Source organism: Urocampus carinirostris, chromosome 5 (genome assembly GCF_059441175.1).
Source record: "Urocampus carinirostris isolate Australia breed hairy pipefish chromosome 5, RoL_Ucar_1.0, whole genome shotgun sequence".
Classification (NCBI taxonomy): Eukaryota; Metazoa; Chordata; class Actinopteri; order Syngnathiformes; family Syngnathidae; genus Urocampus; species Urocampus carinirostris.
In genome coordinates this window covers 15,407,575-15,422,358 of record NC_142353.1, presented here as the reverse complement: position 1 = coordinate 15,422,358, position 14,784 = coordinate 15,407,575, and the positions used below count along the sequence as shown (strand labels likewise).

Here is a 14,784-nt window from a genome sequence, read left to right as displayed (position 1 = left end):
AAGTTCTAAACTTCTATTGGAACCATTGGAAATGCATAAATCCATTCATTAGTGTCGTTTAAAATCTTGCCTGACATAAGAGAGAAAATCCAAGTCAAGAGAGTTTCCAGATGCTATCAGTAAAGACCGACCGAGACCACTCACCACATGAGCTTGTCCCACTTTGTTTCCCGTCATAAGACCCTTGATCCCTCGTTCTTGAGTTGTGTTTGAGTGGTGTGTGGTGTATGTGTGTTTTATAGCATTGTATCTACTTTATGGTGGCCCTGCCATGAGTTCTGGAAAAATAATTGATAAAGTGTAGAAATAGGACTGGCATACACTCTGTGGTAGCGCATGGGGAAGAGGCGAGTGCATTTAACAAAGCCGCGGAAGAGATTATGCTGCGCTTCGCTTCGTTAAAATAAAAGAACGCTGCACAAAGGTGAACAAACATAATGATTCATTTGGGTATGACATCTGTGGAGAAGACGGAAGTTTTGACAAGTCACATGGTATTTAGCCATACCTTTTTTTTAACTTCTTGCCTTCTTCTTTTGAGGCAGGCAGAATCATGGCCAAATAGGGCCCGTCCACCTCAAAGAAGATGCTGTTCTCTGCCCTGATCTCGTATGTGAGCGACGCAGGTTCCACCAGCTCGTGGTACTGGTCGTTGGTAAAGCCCTCCTTCACCAGTATGTTCAACATGGCCCCGGGGTAGGAAATGGTCACCTTGGGCTTTTTCTCATTGTTGGTCTTCAACACAAAGTTCTCCGGGAAAGTGTTTGGGAGAACGCACCAGATGCCGTCAGTATCCAACTCAAGAGGCCTCCTAAAGAGGCAAGTTGACAAAAAACAGATTTTGAATCTATCGTTCCTTTACACAACTTTTACTTTTACAGGTTTTATAAGTTCCTCACCCTATTTGTTCAATGAGCTCCCTGGCCTGTGTGATGATATTGGCACCAGTGAAGCACACAATACCGGCCATCTCCATCGAGTACCAACGAGCCCTGGCAGACACAGAGTAGGATTTGTAAGTGAGAAGTTTGGGGCTAACTGGATTCAGTTGGGAAAAACATACAAACAGCATACCCTTTTCTCATGACATAGCCGTAAAACGAGTTGAGGATACACTTGTGAGCCAGCTGGAGAGACTCGTACAGGATCTCCATGTTCTTGCAACGCTTGACCTCGGCAGCGTCTCCTCTGTCCTGAGCTGCCGACAGTTTCTTCTTCCACACCTTAACATGATTTGTACATGAAAAGAACGATATTTATATTGCAATTTTCATGATTGTGTCGCAATATTGAAAGCAAAATCTTTTAAGAAAATATTATACAAGCTTTTTTTATGTACACATACATATCAAACTTAGAGCAATGTTCCAGTAATAAACTTACCTTGTGTAGCCCTTTAAACTCATATCGCCGATCTCTGAAAGCTCGTACCGTATCCACATAAAATGAGTTTTCCCGCTGACAGATAGTGGTGACACGCTCTTCCAGCTTGGTGACGTGTGTTTTCTTATAGGCCTTTTTGCAGTAGTCTGAAAAGATGATGACCTGTGTCAGAGCTGAATTTATTTCATGAAAAGTTGTTTTCGAAGGATACCTGCGAGACGTTTTTTCTCATGACGCGCCTGTTCCTCCCTGTTGAGTGAGTGGAAGGCCCGAGGTGGACCGTTAGGAAAGAAAGGAGGAAACTTCTCAGACTCCAGTTGCTGCTGGATGCGGTGGAATTCGCTACGGCTGGCGGGCACTGGAAAGAGGAGATGAGTATGTCAAACTTATTTTAGCTTGGGAGCCACATGGTAGACAAACTATTCTCATGGGGGGGTCGAACTATTAAATTAATGGCATAAAAAGTGTGCCTTAGCTGGAAGGCTGTGGTCTTTTCGGAGGCTCACAATTGAATTACGATTTAGGGACGCAAGATTTGATTGTAAAACAAAAACTGTTTTTGTTTCTCTTCAATATTTTTTTCCTTCACTAAGATTTAGTCTCTTATAGTGTGGAAACAATTGTTGGGCTGGAGAAGGATGAGCGCCACCAAGCTGTACTTGCCCAAGACACACCAGAGGAAATTGTGCCCCTACAACCCTAGTTAAGGGATCCACGTGTGCAGGCCAGTGCTTTGGAATATGAAAGGTCTGAATGGTAAACTTACTTATTTCTCCTCTCCATTGCCAAGCCATCCTCCTCTGACACGTGGCGCCAGGCTTATTGAAGTCGCAGGCAGCACAAGTGGCTTCGTCTACCATTGCAGACGGCTGGATGGCAATCATAAAATTGTAAACAGGTCAAATACTTTCTTGAGATTTCTCGTCAACTTTTTTTATAGAACAGATTTGTCTTTTTTAAAACCTGCAGACGGTTGGTGAGGATTATGTTGGGGTACATTGCACCAACGTCAAGATGGTAGATGAGGGGACACTCGATTCTGTTTGGAACTTCTTTCAGAGAAGTTAGCTTCTTTTTTATGTCATCACAGACCTGGTAAAAACATATATAGAAACTAATGTAGATATTGGGCCAGAAAACTATTAATTAAAGAGGAAATAGGTCAACAAAAATAGCCATACTTCATTAAAGTTGGTGACTTGCTCCAAAGGGATTTTCTCCTCCTCTTCAATGGCATGACGCATTGTTTGCTCAACTCTTTGACATAGAAAGTCAAAAGCAGCTGGATTCTGTCAACAAACCAATCACAATCAAATATCAGTGTAGACCATGGGTGGGTATACTACGGCTTGCGGGCCACATGCTGTCAGGTTTATTAATGTGGCTAACCAAACAAAAATGGTCAAAATATAATACAAAATAAAGTACTACTAATAAAAATTGTTGTTTTAGAGCCCCTCTTGTCCTTGTTTCCCTCCGTTTTTTCTTATGTATTGCCCAGGTATCAGATTCAAGACTGTATGGGTGTAAAAGTTTGCCCATCCTTAGTATGGACTAGTGATTCACAAGAAATGTTTGGCAAAGAGAGACTATAAGGTATGCGGTAACTTAAGTTGGTGTGATCAAACTTCCGGGACTGGTTGGCTGAATGAATCAGCCTAAAATGGGTTTGTTTGTTTATACCAGATCACAAGGTGGGTTGGTTTCATAATGGTTAAAAAAACAACAACAACAACAACAAAAAACAGGAAATAAATCGGTCTATTTGTTTGAAATACAGTAGCTCCACCACAAGTTTTGTTTAACAATCACAAAAAAAATGTAGACCTTTGTGTTAAAACCAACCCCAGACTAAGCATTGTTTTTTTTAGTAACCTAGAAATTTGGATTAACTTCATCTAGTTAGTTAATAAGTACATTTTTACAGTGTTTGAAACATGAACCCAATTATTATTCAATAATTAATAGTGGCCTAGAATTTAGAAATTGTTTTAGGCAAATTGACCTAATTTTGGTGTCTATAGCCAAAATGACTCATTTGGTTGTCTTTTTTAACAAAATTATTTTTGGGTGGATTGATTCTAAATTACAATTTTTGTGTATTAAACCATATCACTATTTATGAGGTTGTCTGTGCAAAACAACGCAAAAATTGGGTAGAATTAAGGTAAAGTACTAGTAGTTTGTTCAAATTATGAACGAAATAGGTTATTTTGTGGATGTACAACCCCTAGCAAAAAGTATGGAATCACCAGTCTAGGGCAAGCCCTCACTTAGACATTTTATTCTGTAGAAAAAACTCACAAACATGAAACAATCGTGAGCTCATTCCAAAGTGCAGCATATTGGCATTCATAAACCCAATATAAAAGGAATTAAGAAAAAACATTCCAGTAAATGTTACTGTTATAGAGCAAGTGCAGGAATAGAAATATGGAATCACTCAATTCTGGGGAAAATAAATTGGAATCAGTGCATTTTGATTAGAAAAAAGGACACACCCAGTCAATTTACTTTCCTTAATTGGACACCTGGCTGCTTGTCAGTTAGCAGTTAAAAACAGTGCAGTTATCACACCTTGGAGGGCTCCGGGACTAAGTGGATTGGCAAAAATCATGGCTCCAACAAGAGAGATATCTCTTGAGACCAAAGACAGGATCGTCAAACTTCTTAAAGAAGGTAACTTTACTCATATGGTTGCCAAAGATGTGGGCTGTTCACAGTCAGCTCTATCAAAGATTTGGACCAAGTAAAAACAGCATGGGAAGGTTGTTAAAGTCAAGCATACTTGTAGGCCAAGGGAGACACATAGGCGTCAAGACAAAAGGCCATATGTCTTGAAACCAGAAAATGCACAAGACAAATGAAGAGGAAATGGGAGGACATTGGAGTCAATGTTTGTGACACAACTGTGCAAAATCGCCTAAAGGAAATAGGATTTTCATCTAGGATGGATGAAAGGAAACCATCGTTGACGCTTAAACACAAAAGAACCAGACTGCAATTGGCCAAGGAGAGGCAATCATGGACTGTAGATGATTGGATGAGGATTATCTTCAGTGACGCGTCACCAATCTGCATTGGACAAGGTCATGATACTGGAACTTTTGTTTGGTGCCATTCCGGTGAGATTTACGATGAGGACTGCCGAAAGAAAGCATCAACATTCTCACAGTCCCTAATGATGTGGGGCTGCATGTCAGGCATAGGCACTGGGGAGATGGCTGTGGTCAAATCTGCAAAAATGCTTGAGTTTATATTGATATTTTGGACAGCTTTCTTATTTCTTCAATTGAAAAAATTGTTGGGCATGATGAACTCATTTTCCAAGATGACAGTGCATCAAGCCATCGAGCAAAAACTGTGAAAGCATTCCTTGGAGAAAGACACATCCAGTCAATATCCTGGCCCAGATCTCAACCCAATTGAAAACCTGTGGTTGACGTTGAAAAGTATTGTCCACGGCAAGGCTCTGACCAGCAAAGCTGATCTGGGAACTGCGATCAGAGTTAGAACCAAATTGATGAGGAATACCGTTTGTCACTCATCAAGTCCATGCCACAGAGACTGCAAGCTGTCATATTAGCCAAAGGTGGTGCAACTAAATACTAGTGATATGTTTTGATTGTTATTTTTTCATAATTCCATTTTTTTTCTCAGAATGGAGTGATTCTATATTTTCCCCTTTGCTTGGTCTATAAAATTAGAATTTACACACCACCACAATTGTTGTTAATTAATTTCTTTTAGCATTTCTGAATGCCACACCTTTATTTTTTTTCATGCTTTTTATCAGTTTGTTCTACAGAGTAAAATATCAAAGTGAGTACTTGTCCAAGAAAGATGATTCCATACTTTTTGCTAGGAATTGTATACATCTTGCGTCTTATTTGGGATTTTTTTTTGTTGCTGCTTAATGTTGTTTGACCACTTTTCATTGCACTACTTTTACAATGCACTATTATTATACTGTAGGCCAGCCTTTAAGTACTATTTTGTAAATACTTTTGCCTATTTATTCTGTCTTACCCTTAGAGTTCCATGTAAAATCTCGTTGCATACAATGTTTCAGAACATATCAATGAAAACAAAGACAATTCAATTCGATTCAATTTTCAACCCAGTTATCACAGTGTATTCATAAAAATATGGCCAACGTTCACAATCTTACCATTTTGAAACGACAAGGGATGTCACTTCTAAACACACCCGATTCCAGCGCCTCCACATGGCCGCCCACGTAAGTCTCAGAGTCCAAAACGTGGCCATCGTCCGTCAGCTTGTTGAAAACTTGCTCCTGCTTGTTTGGGAAGACGATGTTGGCGTGGAAGGCCTGCACCATCAGAAGAGCTTCACATAGAGTTCCAGAGCCTTTGCGCAGCACCTACACACACAAAAATCAGAATCCGTGAGTAATTGGCACTCTCCACATTACCAGAGAGTAGACTAACCTCATCGGGCTCCATGGGGATAATCGTGCACAAGGCAAAGATGAAAGGGTGAACATACTTCATGTAGAGGTAGTATGTGGCCACAGCATCTGATACAGAGTAGGTGGCCAATATCTTGCAAAGAGGGGAAGAAAGACAACTAAATTAATCGCTTTAATTGATTTAAAAACAACAAATGAATCATACCTGCGGTTCCTCTGTTGCCATGCGGCACATCTCTTCAGGGTCTAGCTCAACAGGGTCATAGCTTAGTTTAGCCTTTGCTGCGGCCTTCAGACCTTGGCTTCCCACTGGCAGGTAGCTGTCTCTTTTAACCCACCTAACAAACAAAAAAAGTCATTCTCTTCCAAGTAAGCCACAAAAATCTGGATAGGTTAGTGTGTTTAAATAATACCCCACATTGTACTAGACACTGTGGTAAGGTGAGGGCGAAAGTGGGAAAACTACAGGCCGTGAGCCAAGCTTTTTAAACCGAGCAGCCCATCAAAAATGGTTAAAATATACTGATACTGCATATACAAAGTTCGAACACCATTTTCATGGCCAGATTTAAGTACTTTTTAAGGACCTTCAAAGCGAATTTTCCAATTTCTCCAGTTTTAAGAAGAAATCCATTGTGTCTCAGGTATTTTGCAGAGCCACAAATATATTTGCGATTAACATATGCTATTTTCAATCTTGCGTGTGCATTTGTCATGACATATGATTTTTAGATCTTGAGTAAATCAAAAATATATTTGTAGATGTAAACAATACATGTGTGAATATTTTTGAGACAAATCTCGCCCCATATAGTTAAAAATGTATATGTAGCTTACATTTTCAGTTGCGGCTAGTTCTTCCTATTACAATTTTGCTACTGGAAAACGCTACCTTCGTTTTTAGCATGGCCCGTTAATAAAAGTCCATAATTGATACGGAAACCTTGCACTAATACACATCTCATAATGCCCTGTGAAGGTATAGCATCCAAATGTCCAGTTGGCAGCAACCCGTAGGGGCAATGACGCTTCATAGGACAATGTCTTACAAACTAATACCAGCTCCAGTTACTCACAAGGTAAGAAGAAATGCAATGGCAATGGCATCGTACAACAACCAAAGAGAATTGTTGGGGTCATTTCTCATAAGACTTGTCGGGAAACATTGCAACGATTTCAAGCATTTTTTACGAGCACTTCACCCAAAATTCAAGCGAATTTCATTCCTTGAAAACAACATTAAAATTCAAGCATTTTCAAGGATTTCAAGCACCTGTAGAAACCGTTCATATGACTTTAAAAAAGTACAACTGATGAATAAAAGGTTGTTTTGGTGCCACTCTTGTCCCTTGTTTTATTTAAATCTATTTTATTGTGATTTTTTTTAATTTAACAAATGCACTGCAAAAGAAACTTTGAATTTAACACATTTTATTTAATTTTGTGCTTAAAATAACTTTTTTTTTATAGTGAATTTTATTAATGAAGATATTTATTAAAGGTCATGCAACAAAATGAGCAAAAAAATCATTTTTCTCATTCTGAGTGTTTCAAAACCAAATTGATTAAAATAACCGACTTATAAACAAATATAAAATCAAATATAACAAGAAACTGTAGATGTCTGCATGCATATTTAGTCATAAATGCATATGAATTTTTTTTTAATGGGCCTGCATCATCGTTATCCCTCATGTATCATTATGGTATTGGATTTGAGACTATTTAGATTTGGTTTTATCTGCCAATCCAAAAAAATCAATCATCTTTTTTCTTCCTAGCTGGCCCTTCTGCCAAATTCTTTAACCCAACGCGGCCCACAACTTGTTTGCCCAACCTTGAGTTAGGAGGACAAAAAGGAAAGAGGTATAAGAAGTACCTTAAGCAGTCCATGTGGATGGCCTGACTGGATTTGTACTCTCCCTGGCTGTCCTTCTGGAAGCCAATCTCCCTGTGCATGCTCAGTCCGTGCACTGTAGCTCGAGTCTCGACAAAAGGCCTTTTCATTTAATGCAGGATCAAATGTGAGAAACAATGTTTGATGACGAAATACAAGAGCAGAAAAAATCTCACCAATCAAAGAAGTCCCCGTTATAAGTGACAAAGATGTTGGGTTTTGTCTCTTGCACGTGATCAAAGAACCGCTTAATAAGCGCCACCTAAAATCAGATATACCGTCATTACAAGGCTGCAAGCCGTAAAAGCTGAATCCAGTATGTCATCTCTCATAAGACGGACCTCGTCATCTTCGTTAAAGACAGTGAAAGGACCATCATATTCAGGTTTGGGTGTAAACTCAAAATCTTCAATGTTTTCAGAGACAATCTCTCGGTTTGTGATTAGAAATCCCTGAATGAAGAAAGCGGAGATCAATGACACAGGTGCTAGGTAAATTCATAACACAGAGCAGTGTCCTTAAAATCAACCTGTCCATCAATCATGTACGAGATCATCATAATTTGGTCAGTCTCAGCATCTGGAAACTTTAGTGGAAGCTTGGTGGTCTCTATGTCAAAGGCCAAAACGACAGGGTCCTAAGATAAAGGAAAGCAAGTTCAATGTAAAACATGACAAAAATAGTATATTTTAGCATATAAGCCTAATTTAAAATCAAATACTGGAATTGGGGGGAGGGGGGTGTGTTCTGGGGTGTCAGTTTATATGCCCACATTTGGTTGTGTGTCACCAGTCCGGGAAGGGATGTGTGGCTTATAAAGGAACAAACAACAAACCAGGAACTAATGGGGCAAACATGATCATGAATCCACAGACTATACAGTAAAAGTGTGCTTAGTTTTGATAATTCTATTCTTAAAATTAGTTTTGAAATACACCATGCCTGGAAAAAAATGAAAACGTCTGTCCTATACTGCTGACCTTATGCTAATAGTCTTAAAGGTTGCTGAAGAAGCAAGCAACCTGGAAGCAGCAAGAACATGTGTTGCTGATGAAAACGATGTCAGATGATGAAAAAAAAGCATACATCACTGGAAATAGCACCCAAGGCCATACGTGAGAACAGGAAATACAAACACGGGAAGTACCCAGAAATGGAGAAGGAGGTCTTCAATTAGCTTGAAGCCCAGAGACAAATTAGATCTAGTGTCAAGGCTAAGGGTTCGTTTGGAAGCTCTCAAGATTGCACAGGCCAAGAAATATTAAAGATTTTTCAACTGACATATATTGGTGCACACCTTTTTTTAAATTTTATTTCAGTATGTGGCTATTTTAAAGCAGTTCCAGGAGGTCAACTCATGTGTAATGTAGGCTTATATGCGCGTATACATGGTGGAAATAAAGAAGAAAAAAAACATACTGGTCGTTCGACAAGATCATCCCTGCGAACAATCTCTGGTGGGTAAGCACTACCCCTGAAGCGAACATTGTACCAGTGAGCCTGTGAAATCATAAAAAGAAAAATGAATATAAGCCATCTGATTTATTGGCCTTCGTAGTCGTTTTTTTGTATTCACCACATGGATCTTCAAGTCGATGGAGACCCGCACGTGGTAGGGCACATCGTATTCCCTAATGTCCACAATGTTGTCTAATTGGTCGGAGATACTTTTGGAGCGTGCATCTTCTTCTGCTGAAGTCACGTTTCCACCTGACAAAGCACTGCAAGATATAAAGATAACTGGCACTGAAGAGAAATATGGACATTAAAAGTAGACACATGTATTTAAAACAGTTTTGAGCACCGTCACTCCGCTTTGTATGATAGTCCAGTGGACTTGAATTTTAATTGGGAATGTTTCAGCCACTGATACTGCTTCAGCTTGACAGAGCAGTATAAACTAAAGATATTATGGCAGCGGTAATAGGAAATGTGACAGGACCTTGCATTCCTTAGAATAATAATTAAAAAAAACATACCTTGATAACATTGAGGTGTAGATGTTATTTGAGTGTTCTCTTTCTGTGTTCTTGCGTACTGCTGGGAAAATTTCACGCTTGACCTTGATTAGGTCGTCCACTGTGCTGAACGACAGCTTGATGTAACCTCTCTTCAGTCCAACCAGGTGGTTGGGCTAAGAGATTAAATAAAAATATGAATTATTGAAGGTTACTTGCAGAAACAAGGTGTTATCGTTCCTCATAAACACTAAAAATGACTTACCAGATCCAGATCCTCTTTTGCGACGATTTCAAGCTTGGACACTTTGCCTTGGAATTTTCTCGACAAATATGAAATAACCTCTCTTTCGCAGTTCTACATCAAAAGTGCAAGTGTAGTTTTTAGAGGCAGCTGTTAAGATGTACATTTGATGGTCACATTACCGTTTTTGTGGCGATGTAAAAATAAGGCTTGAAAGGGAGCGCAACCTGTAAAGACACATTTAAATTGAAAGCTCCATATTCAGCATGATGTCATTTTTACTAAGGGTGGGGACATTGATCCAAATATTATCAAGATCAAGCAAGTTCTCGGACCGGAACGATCGCTCCTCTACCAGTTTCTTCAAAGTGCCGCTTTTCTACGCGGAAAACATGCCCCCCTCCTTCCCTCACCCAGTGCCCCCGCATGCCAGAGTGAGTGACTGACAGGCATATTTTTCAACCCTTTCCCCTATCTGGACAAGGCTGGCCTGCTGCAACCTACCTGCTAGGCAGAAGAGAGTGCAAAGAAAGTATAAAAAGAACAGAACAGATCGATTAGCCCACCCATACCAGGAGCTAAAAATGACAGAGGGAAACAGGTAGCAAAGCGCTGGGTGGACTTTTAAAATGGTCTACAATTTTACATGGTTGCATGAAAAAAAAGCTCATCCTACAGAGAGCATGCTGAAACCAAAAAAGTAAACATAGTATTGTTACTGAACAACAACCTACAAATCCATTTTCAGAACCAAAATGGCTTCTTACATGGAGCAGAGTCAAAGGCTTGGAATAAGAGACAATGGACATTTTATTCGCATTACTGACTTTTTGAATTTGTACATGTCTGCTTTTCGGTTTGACTCTCTTGACTTTTGTTCCGAAACAGTTTGATCAAAAAAAGTTTTGATACTGTACAAGCTTGTATTGTACTTATAAACAAATGTAAGTGTAGAGCGGTTCAATTATTTAATGAGCATGTCATTTCCAAGCAATGAAACACCGGTGTCAGATCTGTATCGACCGATACTAAGCCATATTTACGTGGATTGGATCGATACAAAAATTCCCAGTATCGCCCAACACTAATTTGTACCCAAGTCATAAAAATATGTAAGTTTTCTCCTACACACCTTAAATCTGCTTCCATCCTCCTGGATAAAATAGTAGTCCACAACACTGATCATCCTTTTGTCTTCATCCAGGATTTCTGCCTGGAGGTACAAGAAGTCTTCAAGTTGATAATTCGTAAAGACCGAAAAAGCAAATTCGGTGAAAGAGAGTTAACCTACAGGATGCATGTTGATCAACCAGCCTGTTTTCTCCCCGGGCTCTTTTATCCTCTCAAAACCGAAGCGACTGTCCATCTCATCCGTGAACTGGCTACGTTCCAGCCTTTTGAGGGCTGACATTGACGACCCATCGTCCCTAGTTTACATAAATGCATTATTAACCTGTGTAACCTGCATTACAAAGCTAGTTAGAAATAAAAGGATAATTCAACATTTAAATATAACACCATTCAGGCATTATCGGCACCGCTTATCATCAGTAGGGTCGCGGGGGTGCTGGAGCCCATCCAAGCTATCTTCAGGTAGTTGGCAGGGGACAACCTGAAATGGTTGCCAGCCAGTTGCAGGGCACACAGAGACAGACAACCATTCACACGCCTAAACACACGTAGGGACAATTTGGACACGCCAATCGATCTGCTATGCCTGTTTTGGGGAAATGGTAGGAAACCGCAGTTACAAGGAGACCATGCAAACTTCACATGGGTAGGCTCGTAGCTAAAATTGAACCCTGGACCTCCGCATTGTGAGGCTGACGTGCTAATCACTCAGCCGGTGTTCCACATGATAGAAATACATGGTGGATAATATTTAATCATGAACAAATTTGTCAAATTTAATAATTATTTTGATGAGGGACAATTTGTTATCCCGTTTCAATAAAGTTTTGTAAAAAAAAAAAAAAAAAGACCTCATAGAGAGAGCAGTTTGCCCGTTTTTCATCAATGCTTGCTGCCGGCAGAACACGCACACCAGTGTACATGACAGACATGACCTGATATTATCTTAACAATCGTTAGCAAGACATTGCCTAGAATTGGAAAATAAATCTCTCCTTTTCTTCGACTTGACCTCACTTGGTGAATGTGTGATTCACAAAGGATGAAAACCCCGATCCAGAAGTTTTTTCTTTGTTTTTCTCTCTCCCGGTAAAAATTCCTATATTCTTTGGAGGATTGGAAATCTGATCTGTGTGGCTAACAACCCAGACCAGGAATCCAACAAAGATCTAACTCATCATAGAGCTCCACATCAAGGTTGCGGTAGGAATTGAATTATTTGTTTATTTCTGACTGTGGACTGCTGAACTTTGAAAAACAGCGTGTGCTTTTAGCACATTCACATGAATTTGGGATTCCCTGAATTGGAGAACATCAAAATTGTGTCGTTTATTTGATGAATCTTCCTGGCATTCATTTGAATTTTCATTGGAATTTGAGATGTAATATAGAGTGGCTTTACATTTTAAAACAAAAACATTTCCAGGATGACTAGAAAACACTTTAAATGCGCATAAAAGGTTTGCCGCAATTAATAATAGGTTTATCAACGAAATAGAGCAGAAGGGCAGTCATCCAACTGAAATAGAAATAAAGAAGGGTTAGTAGACCAAGATTAACCAAATTTAGGATTCCTCATCTAATATCTTTAACAAAATAAGAGTGTACTTTTTTTAAAAGTTAGGTTAAATGTAGTCTATTGTCTTGTACAATGATTTTTAAATATTCAGCTATAGTCCTATTTACTTTTGTGTTTCCTCAGTCAATCTTACCACTCATCATCATACCTTGAACTAGTCTGGTAGCTTTCCCTCAAGGTGCTTAATAGCACAAATGCTACACCTTTAGATATGTATGTATTTAATCACATATTTGCGAGAATTTCTTTTTTTTCGTTGCGGAACTACTTACTCTTTCTCCTGATCTCCGCTTTTACCCCGGTCCGATTTGAATCTTCCACTATTTTGCAACACCATTTTGTGCGATGTGCTGACTTGCGGGCTGGTAAAAAAAAGTTACCAACTCGGAATTAGTGATAGATCTGATACTGATTCTTCGTATGCGATTTTGAGGGGAACTGTTTTAATCCCGCGTCGTTGATTCTGTCACAGCGGTGAGGCTTGTTGTTTTCCTAGTTTGGCGCGCTCTCGAGCTTCCCGCGAGATCAGCAAAGCGAATAGTTCACACACATAGATCGTCTATTCAGAACGCAACCAACTTTGAGACCGGTGTTCAAAATGTCACCGTTGACGTTGGTGTGTAATTTAATTACGTACTGCACAATCCCCCAAGGTCACTGACTCGAGACCAGGTAAAAACATTTATTGGCCTGGAGAGGGATGGGTGCCACCAGGCTCAACTTGGCCAAGACACACCAAAGGAAATGGTGTCCCTTCGACCCCAGTAGTAAAGGGATCCAATCAATCAACCAACAATGTACCTCACTGGTAAGAAATAGTTTCCCTGCCGATAAATGAATATACAAATAAATTAAAGAATTAAAGAAAAAAATATACATAAATAAATGGTACAAACGACGAACGAACAAACAGGCAAAAATAATAATAAACAAAGAAATAAATTCAGCAATGCAATGTATTGTTAAATATGAAAAACGATTGTATGATAAGGTATACAAGGCTAACAAGTAAAGAACCATTATCTTTGGGAGATGTCCATCCATCCATCCATCCATTATCTATACCGCTTATCCTCAGTAGGGTCGCGGGGGTGCTGGAGCCCATCCCAGCTGTCTTTGGGCAGTGGACACCCTTAACCGGTTGCTAGACAGGGACAGACAACTCATTCGCTCATTCACACCTAGGGACAATTTGGATCGGCCAATAAACCTGACATGCATGTTTTTGGAAAGTGGGAGGAAACCGGAGTGCCCGGGGGAAACCCACGAAGCACGGGGAGAACATGCAAACTTCACACAGGAGGTTCGATCTCATGACCTCAGAACTGTGCCGCACACGCGCGAACCACTGCGCCGCCGTGCTGCTCTTTGGGAGATGTATTTATTTGTAATTATATTTTCATAAAATGCCATTTTTTCCGTTTTGATGAGAGAAGACATTTTTTTCTCATTGTTTATTTCGTCAAAAGGACAGTGTGTATTACTTGACCACTAGTTGTCGCTGTATTGTGTAGTGCAACCGAAAATGAGTGCTATAAAGCACAAGATAGAACACAAACTATGAAGTCTCAAAGTGATCATAGAGCAAATTATTTTGCAATATGTTTTCGCCCAACATTTAGAAAAGTTTTGGATTTTCGGGTTCCAGTAGCAGCAAGATGGTGGACGATTATGTAGGTTACCTCCAAGGTGAGGCTTTTGTTTTTTAAAATTACTACAGATTTCGCAACGCACGGTAATTAAGAAAAAGTATGATTAAATACTAGTGCATGTATTTTTTGCCCTTTTTTAGAAACAATGCGTATTTTGATTAATGTTTTTTTACGACTAAGAAGCACTAAATAACATACACAGCCCTATTAAAGTCCGATAATGACAGCGAGAAGAAGACGTAACGACGACATTATTTATCATAAAGGCGTCGACCGACACATGCGATCTTTGAATGAGTTTCCGTTCGTGGAGTGGGAGTGGGAGGAGCTTAACCGCGACACATGTTTACTACGCTAGGGGGGAGGGGAGGGATTGACACAAGACTGCAGGTAAGTGGAAGGTTGACTTTAACTTAATTAAATTAACTAAATTTACTTGCAATAGTCTAATGTCATTTAAAAAAAAAGCTGTCGCTTGTGATTGACAGGGAAAGCTATTTCTCTTTGA

At 39.6% G+C, this 14,784-nt stretch overlaps 2 protein-coding genes across 3 annotated transcripts in view; one reads left to right on the top strand and one right to left on the bottom strand.

The window, feature by feature from the left end:
- The window catches only part of pole (polymerase (DNA directed), epsilon), a 30,250-nt gene extending 17,147 nt beyond the window's left edge, over positions 1-13,103 (bottom strand). The window contains exons 1-23 of the mRNA XM_088335922.1: positions 12,897-13,103; positions 11,206-11,341; positions 11,047-11,127; positions 10,097-10,141; positions 9,936-10,028; positions 9,692-9,846; positions 9,289-9,433; positions 9,132-9,212; positions 8,242-8,349; positions 8,054-8,164; positions 7,889-7,974; positions 7,695-7,814; positions 6,021-6,153; positions 5,835-5,948; positions 5,555-5,767; positions 2,565-2,672; positions 2,347-2,475; positions 2,150-2,252; positions 1,595-1,741; positions 1,384-1,529; positions 1,075-1,223; positions 900-992; positions 509-811 (exon numbers count right to left, since the gene is read on the bottom strand). Of these exons, the coding sequence (XP_088192048.1) occupies positions 509-811; positions 900-992; positions 1,075-1,223; positions 1,384-1,529; positions 1,595-1,741; positions 2,150-2,252; positions 2,347-2,475; positions 2,565-2,672; positions 5,555-5,767; positions 5,835-5,948; positions 6,021-6,153; positions 7,695-7,814; positions 7,889-7,974; positions 8,054-8,164; positions 8,242-8,349; positions 9,132-9,212; positions 9,289-9,433; positions 9,692-9,846; positions 9,936-10,028; positions 10,097-10,141; positions 11,047-11,127; positions 11,206-11,341; positions 12,897-12,961 (2,864 nt within the window). The 5' untranslated portion in view covers positions 12,962-13,103. The remainder of the gene's footprint in view (positions 1-508; positions 812-899; positions 993-1,074; positions 1,224-1,383; positions 1,530-1,594; positions 1,742-2,149; positions 2,253-2,346; positions 2,476-2,564; positions 2,673-5,554; positions 5,768-5,834; positions 5,949-6,020; positions 6,154-7,694; positions 7,815-7,888; positions 7,975-8,053; positions 8,165-8,241; positions 8,350-9,131; positions 9,213-9,288; positions 9,434-9,691; positions 9,847-9,935; positions 10,029-10,096; positions 10,142-11,046; positions 11,128-11,205; positions 11,342-12,896) is intronic.
- A 1,539-nt stretch (positions 13,104-14,642) lies between these two features.
- The window catches only part of acacb (acetyl-CoA carboxylase beta), a 44,951-nt gene continuing 44,809 nt past the window's right edge, over positions 14,643-14,784 (top strand). For both annotated transcript variants that reach the window (XM_088335919.1, XM_088335917.1), the window contains exon 1: positions 14,643-14,666. The gene's annotated coding sequence lies outside the window, so the exon portion shown is untranslated. The remainder of the gene's footprint in view (positions 14,667-14,784) is intronic.